The sequence below is a fragment of the Triticum urartu genome, chromosome 4A (assembly GCF_056163025.1).
Source record: "Triticum urartu cultivar PI428250 chromosome 4A, HENAU_Tu73, whole genome shotgun sequence".
In the NCBI taxonomy this organism is placed as follows: domain Eukaryota; kingdom Viridiplantae; phylum Streptophyta; class Magnoliopsida; order Poales; family Poaceae; genus Triticum; species Triticum urartu.
Window position 1 is genome coordinate 22,461,076 of NC_141876.1, and position 11,222 is coordinate 22,472,297.

Consider the following 11,222-nt stretch of genomic DNA (forward strand, 5'->3'; position numbering starts at 1 on the left):
AAAACTAATTTGACAATAATTCTCATGTGTCCTCGGGAGCGCTTTGCTTTATATAAAAGTTTGTCTAGGCTTACCCTTTGCTACAAAAAGGATTGAGCCACCTTGCTGCACCTTTGTTTCACTTGTTACTTGTTACCCGTTACGAATTATCTTATCACAAAACTATCTGTTACCGATAATTTCAGTGCTTGCAGAGAATACCTTGCTGAAAACCGCTTGTCATTTCCTTTTGTTCCTTGTTGGGTTCGACACTCTTACTTATCGAAAGGACTATGATAGACTTCCTATACTTATGGTTCATCAGCCCACAAAAGATCACGTCTCAGTAACACATTCTATCACACGACCCCTGTTTCATATCACCAACACCCTCATGGGTTTCAACATCACAATACACTTCACATGGCTGCAATTGCGATATGGTTTCCCACACTATAGCTTAACTTGGGTTTATTTCAATGTCTCCCCTCACCATCATGTCACAACCACACCCTCGTCCAAATGTCTCCCCTCACCACCACGTCCCAATGCTCGCCACCCCCTTCGCACCTTTGCAACACATCACGACAACATCCCCAACTAGGCTTGCCACCCCCTTCTCGCTTGTTCTCCACCCGCACGTGCGCCCCCAGACACGACGCCACTGGTTAACCGTCGACGGCACCCAGAGCCCTACGCCGCCTCAAATGATTTTTTTTTTTGGGGGGAAGAAACAACAAAAGGAGAAGAACAAAAGAGAGGAATCCGATAGATTTTTAGGAAACGAACGTGGACGAGGAACCGAAAGCAACCAGAAAGAAAGAAAAGCAGGGGCTACACCTAAGCGGAGAGAAATCTGATGATGGCATAATTAGCAACAACAATGGTGAGCTGTGGCGTGCGCTGCCCTGGTTTTGATAACCATGCGCGGGCCACCACCCCTCATAACCCCCCGGGCCCCGCGTCCAGTGTCTGTCCACGGCCCGCACGACTCCACTTCCCCCGATCCCCCCATAGCCTACCGAATACCGTACGCCCTGCCCCCCCCCCCCTCCCCGCGACTCCGCCCGCCCGCCCCCGCCCTCGCCGCGCCGTTCCCCCCAAAACCCAAAAATATCCCGCCGAATTCCACCGCCAGCGCCCACCACTTTCCCCTCCCCCCCTCTCCCCGCGCCGCGCACCGCGCACCGCCGGAGCCCATGGATCCGCAGGCGGCGGAGGGGCAGGACGCGGCGGCGGTGCTGGGCGCGGACCCGGCGCCGCTGACGGCGCTGCTGGGGGACCTGGCGTCGCCGGCCAACGAGGCGCGGTCGCGGGCGGAGCGGACGTTCCACGCCCTCCGCGCCTCCCACCCGGACCCGCTCGCGCTGCGCCTCGCCCACCTGCTGCTCTCCCCGGCGCACCCCGCCGCGCCCATGGCCGCCGTGCTGCTCCGCCGCCTCATCTCCCCGGGCTCCCAGGCCTTCGTCTACCCGGCGCTCGCCCCCGCCACGCAGTCCTCGCTCCGGGCGCTCCTCCTCTCCGCGGCCTCCGCGCCCGGCCTCTCCAGGTCCATCTCCAAGAAGCTCTCCGACGCCGTCGCCGAGCTCGCCACCTACCTGCTGCCCTCCGGCTCCTGGCCCGATCTCCTCACCTTCCTCTACAAGTCCGTCGCCTCCTCCTCCTCGCCCCCCGCGCTGCAGGAGTCGGCGCTCAACACCCTCGCCAGGCTCGCCTCCCACCTCGCCGCCGGCTTCCCCGACCTCCACGCGCTCCTCCTCGCCGCGCTCTCGCACCCCTCCTCCACCGACGTCCGCGTCGCCGGACTCAACGCCGCCATCAGCGTCATCCAGTCCCTCCCCTCCGCCGCCGACCGCGACCGGTTCCAGGACCTCCTCCCCGCCATGATGCGCGCCCTGGCCGAGTCGCTCAACTGCGGCAACGAGGGCTCCGCGCAGGAGGCGCTCGAGATGATGATTGAGCTCGCTGGCCTGGAGCCGCGGTTCCTCCGCCGCCAGCTGCCCGACGTCGTCGCCTCCATGCTGCAGATTGCCGAGGCCCCTGGACTGGAGGATGGCACACGCCACCTTGCTGTCGAGTTCGTTGTCACCCTTGCCGAGGCGAGGGAGCGGGCGCCTGGGATGATGAGGAGGCTGCCCCGGTACGTCGGCAGGCTCTTTGCGGTCGTCATGACCATGCTGCTTGATGTCCAGGATGAGCCGGCATGGTACGCTGCAGTGTCCGAGGAGGAGGACGCTGGGGAAACTGGAAGCTTTGTTTTTGCACAGGAGTGTCTTGACCGGCTTGCAATTGCTGTCGGTGGCAACACCATCTTGCCCGTGGCTGCTGAGTTGCTCCCATCGTTTATCGGTGCTGAAGAGTGGAAGAGAAGGCATGCGGCACTCATGACGATATCACAGATTGCAGAAGGCTGTGCTAAGGTGATGACTAAGAATCTTGATCAGGTAGTTGGGATGGTGCTGAATTCCTTCAATGATCCTCATCCTCGGGTGAGGTGGGCAGCAATCAATGCAGTAGGGCAGCTTTCGACGGACTTGGGGCCTGAGTTGCAGAACAAGTTGCACCATGTTGTACTCCCTGCGTTGGCTTCAGCCATGGATGATTCCGAGAACCCACGCGTACAGGCAAGTGATTGCTCACCATTTGCATTCTAAGTCATCTGCATCATTCCCCTTTCAATATTCTTTCTGCTATCCTAATTTCTTAAAGCAGTGTTTATCATCATATCATGTAACCCACATGCTTGCTATATTACCATACATTTCATTTAAATGATAGACATTGTCCCCCTAGTGTGTGGTATTCCAAGTCTCTACTACTAGGGCACTGTTGACACTTGACAGTTATGTAACTGGTCATGTTTTGATGATGCACACATGATGTTTTGTGGTGTATGACTTCGGATATGCTGATGTGCATAAGTGTACAGGTTGTATATCGTCATCATAGTATTTGTATTGACGATTTTATCATATCTTTTTACTAGTTTGTTGTGTTACACTTTGCAGTTTTAGGCCTATTTTTGGACAACACATGGTGTTTTAGGTCAAAACATAAAGTGGACTCTTAGCCTGTCTGTGAAGCCAAGAGTTGGTATTTGCTAGGGTATTGTTCAAATTATTTGTAGGGTATTGCAGTTTATTGCCAAGATTTTTCTACATACTGGTTGATGGATGTTTGCACTCGTCATGTCTTTGGAGGCAATTCAGACTGGCTGAGTTTATCCGTATCACATGATGCATTCTTAATTCCTGAGATGTTGGCTTGTATTTAGATTCCTTGCTGCTGCTTATAGAAGACATGCATTATGCAGACAATCTTTCAGTTAAAAATTGTTCTGCACCAAAACGATGATGACCTAAGAGTGGTTTGTTGTAATGTTTTAGTTCTGCTCAGTACGTCAACTGTTTTAAAAGTAAATCTAAATGAAATTCAAGAGCATCTCCAAACCACCCATATGCGTAATATCGATATGAATTTGGAAGTGGAAACCAGAGAGATTCAACATTCAAAACATTTTGCTTGGAGAACTTTAGTTAAATAAAACTGTTTAGCACAAAATAGATCTAGAATAGTGCAAGATTCCTGTACACCATAGATAGACTGCCTGCAGAACATCCAAGGGTGCTACTTATACCAATCTTGGAAGGTTGCTGTCTGGATTGTTTTTTTGTTGGTCTTAGGTGTTTATGTTTCTGCAAAATATGCTTCAAGGGGTATATGGCATCTTCCAATGTACCCCGTTTACACTGGAGTTGATGCTAGTTCAGTGACCATATATGTGTACAAGCTATTCAAGACATGGGCATGACAGCATCTGATTGCATCTCACAGAAAAGCTTATACTGTTTATTGTTGTTAGTGTTTGCAACTTGTGCTTTCTTGGATGTGTACTTGAGTGCTTGTCATGAGTGTTTCCTCCATCAAGTGATCAACAAGGCATGTTCTAACCTTTGTTTTCCATTTTATATTCCCGATGAGTTCAGGCACATGCAGCTTCTGCAATTCTGAACTTCAGCGAAAATTGCAGACCTGACATTTTAACTCCATACTTGGACGTGATAGTCGGCAAACTTCTCCTGTTGCTTCAGGTAAATCTTGCTTCCAACCTTAAACTTCTAGAGGCTACGGTATATACATGTGTATATTTGATACATATTTGGAAATTTGTTTGCTTTCCTTATAGTCTGGAAGCCAAATGGTGCAAGAAGGTGCTTTGACCGCTTTAGCGTCAGCTGCAGATTCTTCACAGGTACAAGAGAAAATACCGTTGAAGGTTTTCTGGTCAATACTGTTGCTAATTCATGCCAAACATATTGATTCAGGAACACTTCCAAAAATATTATGATGCAGTCATACCATATCTCAAGGCTATACTCATGAATGCAACTGATAAATCAAGCAGAATGTTGCGTGCCAAATCCATGGAATGCATAAGTTTAGTTGGTATGGCTGTTGGGAAACAGAAATTTAGGGATGACGCTAAGCAGGTAATGATATTTTTGTTGCCCTGGTTCATATATATTTCATGTTGTAAAAACTTTCCATGTCAAGTATCAGGTTAGATTGTAGATATGTTATCTGCAATTTATTCTGCAAAATTCAATATTCACTGGTTGGCCCTTTGAGCATGAATGCATTTTGCTTAGGTTATGGAAGTTTTGATGTCACTGCAAGGATCTCACATGGAGGCTGATGACCCAATAACGAGTTACATGCTGCAAGTACGTTGGAAATCAGAATACAATTAGCAGTTATACGATCACTTGTGTTCACCTTGACTTAATCTAATTGTGATAACTAAAACTTTTGCTTATTCTAAATGCATTTGTAGGCATGGGCAAGACTTTGTAAGTGCCTTGGTCAGGAGTTCCTCCCGTACATGAGTGTTGTTATGCCCCCTCTACTTCAGTCTGCTCAGCTTAAACCAGATGTGAGCATCACTTCTGCAGACGAGGATGGTGAATCTGATGATGATGGGTATGTTTTAGGACTCCCCTCCATGTTTACATTGACATTTTGTCATATCTTGTTTTCTTATAGTGTGTGTAGGTGGGGCTGAGCAGTTCGGTTCTTTTTCTTGTGCAGCATAACCTTTTCAAAGTATTTAGGGACAATTTTTGGTCTGATCCTCTTATATAGGGTAATGTGCTGAAGTGTTAGGTTCCTAGGATCGTCCTTATGTGGCTGCCAACACGCTAATGAGTGGAGGCATTGTCAGTGTCACCCGGCAACAGTGGTGGTGGTTGAGAGCATTAGTGTTTTGTGGGTGAGGACGGGGAAGGCGCCACTGGTGGGCAGTGGAGAGGAAGGGACGGGATGATTGCTCCAGCCATTCAGGTTGCTTGATGCCTTTGCTTTTCTCCCTAGGAGGAAGGAGGTGCTCTACATGAGGTCCAGGTTCGATTGATCTAGGTTTGATCAGATCATGGCTGCAGTCAACCTCGTTTTATATGGGTCTGCCGAGTACACTGGTGCCGCAATTTTAGTGTTGGTTCAGCGGGCCAACGGCCTGAACCACCCCCATCCCTATTTACCTGTATTGAATTTTCATCCGCTGGTCACAGTCACATGATAGAAATGGTGAATCTGACCATGCAGGCATGTTTTCAGTAGTTGCCTGGATGATTTGGCATTATGATGTTGGTGATACTTTGGCTTGTTTTTTTGAATTTGTGTGTTAGTCCATACAGGACGAACTAAGAATTAACTTGTATTCTGTTTAGCTCAACCCACCTTTCATTGTAGCAGTGCCGAGACTATTAACAGAGAGTTTTGTGCTTACCACCTATATAGGCTAAAAAATTCCTTACGGTCTGTACTAAATAAATGCAGTGTTGAGACTATTACCCTGGGAGATAAGAGGATTGGCATCAGGACCAGTCTTCTGGAGGAGAAAGCAACAGCATGTAGTATGCTGTGTTGCTATGCTGATGAGCTCAAGGAAGGTTTTTTTCCATGGATTGATCAGGTCATGTTATCATTTTTTCTTCTTTCAAAATTCATCCTCCCTGTCTGTCGCACTGTCTTGTTGTGTGTGCGCACAAGGAATTGCAACTGAATCTGGATTTGTACAGGTTGCAACTACTCTGGTACCTCTCCTCAAATTCTATTTTCATGACGAAGTTAGGAAGGCAGCTGTTTCAGGTTGGGGATCTTCAATTTTTGTTATATTTCTTTCTTGTATTTTACATGTTCTCATGTTGTATGCATAATGCAATCTTCCCAGCGATGCCTGAGCTTCTGCGTTCAGCAAAGTTGGCAGTAGAAAAAGGCCAAGCTCAAGGCCGGGATAATTCTTATCTTAAGCAACTATCTGATTACATAGTTCCAGCTCTTGTAGAGGCTATGCATAAAGTAAGTGCAGCTTCTAAGATTTTTCTTTATTCTACTTAGTGCTCATTCAGTTAGTTATTGTTCTTTGGTCTAAGCCTGTTACTACAACTCTGTAGGAACCCGAGACACAAATTTGTGCAAGCATACTGGAGTCATTGAACGAGTCAATTCAGGTACTGTATATTGTGTTATAGTACCATGGTTATAGTTATTTGTGGCATTACACTGAAAAAGTTATGTTCTCTTCAGAAGCCTCAGTATTTTGACTTTGTGCACAGCTTATTTTGTCATAACTTTACTAGACTCCTTGGTCTTACTATGCTTAAGTATATGCTAGTGTTCTACCGTGTGGACCTCGATGGATCAGCATTGGTTTAAACTGTGATGTATTGTGTGGTGTAAGGTGTGTGGTTAGTATTGCCACCTGGGTTTGGGCGATTTTTAAGAACCACCTACTCTGTAGTCTGTGCTGTATAATTTTAGCTATAAAATTAACAGGATTATGTCCCTAGTGCTGTGTTGATTAGCTCTTCTGCCTAAATATTTAGTGAAAATACTCTTTACCATTCAACTTATCCTACCTATTAATAAAGTGTGACAGTCTTCATCTGCTAGTACATGTCATCAACTCACAATCATCTGTGCCTTTTCAGTTGTGTGCTTATTCCTGCACTTGGTTTGGTGTAGATCATTGATAGATAGTAATAATCTGTTTCTTAAGATAAAAATAGTAATAATCTGTAATTCATCACCTTCATTCAGATGTCAGGAACACTTCTCGATGAAGGCCAGGTTAGATATATAGTGGAGGGAATCAAAGAAGTAATAACAGCAAGCTCTAATAGGAGGACAGAACGAACAGAGAGGGCGAACGCTGAAGACTTTGATTCAGAAGAAGACGAGCTACTGAGGGAAGAAAACGAACAGGAGGATGAAATCTTTGATCAAGTAAGCTAACGAAATGCTAGACTGCAACTTTTGGACAAAGCAGCATACCAGTACTTATATTTTTGATACATGTGGTAATATAGACAAGTGGCCAGTATGTGTACTGAAATCGACTTAGATACCTAATTGATCCTTATTCATGTAATTAAGCAATAAAAGTTGCTTGCATGATTGTTTTGTACTTTTTGCTAATGTAAACAGCGGCTAATGATAATGCTAATTGCTAAACTCCATCACCAGTAATTTAGACAAGCTTACCATTTGTGATTTTGCAGGTTGGAGATTGTTTGGGCACTCTGGTCAAAACTTTCAAGACTTACTTCCTTCCATTCTTTGATGAACTCTCTGTCTACTTGACACCTATGTTGGTACGTGAAATGATTAACCGTGAGATTTTGAGGCTATGTTTCACTAACCTATTCCTTTTGTTCTTTGATGAACTCTGTCTATTCGACACCTATGCTGGTAGTACAATGATTAACCATTGGTTGTGGGGGCTACATTTTATTAGCCTATAAGAGTAGCTCTGAAAACTGATCTTTACATAACAAATGATTCTTTGACTTTGCTGATGCCAAATCTTAAACCATGCTTCGTTACCCCTTTGGTCATTTTCAGATAGTATGTTCATAGAACGAACTGCTTACGTAGTTGAATGTTTCTCATTTGCAATCCTTTCTTTAGATGTTTCCAAAAAGAAGCTTCGATGTGAATGTTATATATGTTCTGTTTTTTGGTGATCCGATGATCCGTGATAACTGCTAAACATCTCATTGCAAACATTATACTCTTGTAACACAATGCATTATTTAGATGGACTTGTAAGTTTATCATGTTTGATTTGATCAATTATTAGGGCAAGGATAAGACATCAGAAGAAAGAAGAGTCACCATTTGCATTTTTGATGATGTTGCAGAACACTGTCGAGAAGCAGCAGTTAGGTAACAGCTTTATGATCCTCCTACTCTTTTCTCCAAGATATTGTTCGTAAAACCCTTTCTCATAAAGCAAAGTTTTTTTGTTATCTGGTTCTCACTTCTCAGGTATTATGACACATATCTTCCTTCCCTGTTAGAAGCCTGCGCAAGTGAAAACCCAGATGTTAGACAGGTCTGAATCTTTCTTCAATCACAAAGTTTAATGTGTGATCATATTGCATATTTTCTCAAGAAGTTTCTTTAGAAGTCCATGGGTTCATTTTTAACCTGTTGTTTCCAGGCTGCAGTTTATGGTATTGGCATCTGTGCTGAGTTTGGTGGTTCTGCATTTAGGCCTCATACTGGGGGTATGTGTTTTACTCATTGTGAATCAGGCTATTTTATTGTTTCAGTTGTTGTTGACGTTGATTTTATTTTTATGCAGAGGCACTGTCCAGATTATACAATGTAATCAAACATCCTAATGCATTGGATTTGGATAATGCGATGGCATATGACAATTCTGTTTCCGCTCTTGGAAAGATATGTCAATTTCATCGTGATAGCATCGATGCATCTCAGGTATCTTGTGAGCCATATGCCTTTGTATTCTTACTCTTGTATTGCACACAACCTAGCATGCATGCTTTGAATATGTGGTGATTAAATGTAGGAAGTATTTACTTTAAACTCCTGCATTTGTGTCCTTGAGAATCCAGAAAGGGCTTGGGAATGGGTATTCATGTTTGGCATTAATTTGATAATAAACGTTGTCAAGGTTCAACGTCATTTTCCTTAAGATAAAAATTAGCCGTACTTGTTACTCAAAGCAGATAACATCACCTCAAGGCTCAGAGGTTTACTGTGCAAACATTTAGCCGAAACCTTCCAAGTTATGTGTGAACAGTAAATTGTTTTAACTAACAAGACATGTCTAATTGTAAGATGAAATCAGACTATGCAATCATACCTAATATTGAACTTGTACTCCTTTTGGCCTTACAGTATTCAACCAGTTTTCCAGGCATGTTATACATGGATATTTTCCCTTTTTCTTTGAATTAGTGTGAGAATTCGTAATTCTCAATAGTGAACACATTGCCTACAACACCACTATTTCTGTTGTAAGCTAAAGATCTACTTTGTTGTAATATTGCTCTGTTTGCTGCCACTGAATGGGATTTGAACTAAGATATGCTACCTGTCTCAAAATATAAGACTATCTTAGTGTCAGAAAAGTCTTATATTTTGAGACAGAGGGAGTACATCTGAACCCAACAGGCCAACAATACTAAGATGTCATTATGTAGTTTAAAAAGGAAGAAAGGAAGATAGTAGTTCTTTCATCACAATTGCTCATTGGATCTTTAGGAATTCAATGACACTTCACTATGTCCTCTTGCCCCAAGTATCAAATGATTGTGCATTACCTGTCAAATGATGAGTACTTTTGAGACAGAGGGAGTACCTTTTTTACTAAATCAATTCCTTAACCAGTGCTTCTGACATGCAACACCTTTTTTATTTTAACAGGTCATTCCTGCTTGGTTAAGTTGTTTGCCATTGAAAAATGACCTAGTTGAGGCCAAGATTGTCCATGAACAGATGTGTGCAATGCTTGAGAAGTAAGCAATAGCCAAAAATTATTTCCACTGGGATTTTGCAGTTTTGGCAAGTCATGATGTGGAATAGAAATGCCAACCTACATTTAGTTAGTAGCATGATTATGTTTTCTCTCTTACTAACTTTGTTGGCACGACTAACAGGTCCGACAGTGAGCTTTTAGGCCATAATAATCAACATCTTCCAAAGATTGTATCTACTTTTGCAGAGGTATTCATTTTTGTTTATATTATTTCTTGATTCTCAATGTATCTTTTCCATTTTGTTTGATTTGCTGGTAAAGATGTTACTACCTGCATTTTTGGAGCCATAAAGGATTTCTTCTATTTGTATACTATGCACCTTATGTCTTGAGTTCTGAAAATCGATTTGAAATCAGCACTTCGAAACTGCATATCCATGTTAATCATAATATGCATATAAATACACCTCAGAGTATCGACAAATGCGGTACCAACTAGTGTGTCTGGTTAACCCTGTCAGCCTCTAGGTTGAACCCTGAAACTGGGAGTACCTACTGTGGTACATCAAGAATTTTTGGTCACAATGCTGTCTACGGTAGTATGTTTTTTTGCAACCATTTGTTACTCGTCTCAACTTCCAAATCATCCGTTACCCTACATGCAATTACCTTTTCTCTTTTGTTATCTTATTTTAGAATCACCGGGTCCTTCTATAGTAGCACTAAATTATTCTTCATTCCTCGAGACTAATTTGTGTCTGTCTGTCTAGTCTATAATTGATGCAGTCAACTTGACAGAAACATTGCAATTTGAAATGTACTTTCAATATAATGTGAGCTCACCATGGAATATATCTATAATACAATCACAGGGCTATATGGCTCACAATATCTTCAGAACGTTCAACACTATCTGTTTAACACCATATATATTTTTGCCAAGTGCAGATCTTGTGTGCCGGCAAGGATCTGGCAACGGAGCGAACTGCTAGCAAGATAGTTAATCTGCTAAGACAGCTCCAAACCACTCTGCCTCCTTCAGTACTTGCCTCGACATGGTCTACTCTTCAGCCGCAGCAACAGCTCGCGTTACAATCTGTATTGACATCATAGCTAACCAGAATGACCTGTCGTGTTACACATATGGAATTCAAAGCTTACCTTTTTTCCCCTTTCTTCTTGTGTTCCATTCACATATTTTTTGTGCTTGGGTTGCTGGGGTTTGTGCAGCATACAAATGCCCTGGGCTTTTGTACCAAGGGCAAGGTTTGCATCAGGTGTGTATATTTTATTGTGGAGTGATGTGTTTGAGGCTGGGATGTCTCCACATCGCCGCCGCAAGTTTGTAAAGTTACATATTTGGCTAGTGATGTTAGTTGGGTCGAAACAGTTGTAAATTAACAACAATTTTGATCGTTGATGGTTGATGTCGCATTCATTCTGTCAACATTTGTTC

The 11,222-nt window shown here is 43.6% G+C and overlaps 1 protein-coding gene across 1 annotated transcript; it reads left to right on the forward strand.

Annotated features, from left to right (window-relative positions):
- Nucleotides 1-1,041: 1,041 nt before the first annotated feature.
- On the forward strand, nt 1,042-11,222 carry LOC125550340 (uncharacterized). The gene is made up of 19 exons (XM_048713312.2): nt 1,042-2,603; nt 3,966-4,070; nt 4,166-4,231; nt 4,305-4,469; nt 4,629-4,703; nt 4,814-4,959; nt 5,815-5,950; nt 6,057-6,126; nt 6,209-6,336; nt 6,432-6,488; nt 7,078-7,263; nt 7,539-7,631; nt 8,120-8,205; nt 8,308-8,374; nt 8,483-8,549; nt 8,627-8,763; nt 9,715-9,806; nt 9,948-10,014; nt 10,715-11,222. Exons 1-19 carry the CDS (start codon nt 1,179-1,181, stop codon nt 10,877-10,879), a joined length of 3,333 nt encoding a protein of 1,110 aa, XP_048569269.2. The 5' UTR covers nt 1,042-1,178; the 3' UTR covers nt 10,880-11,222.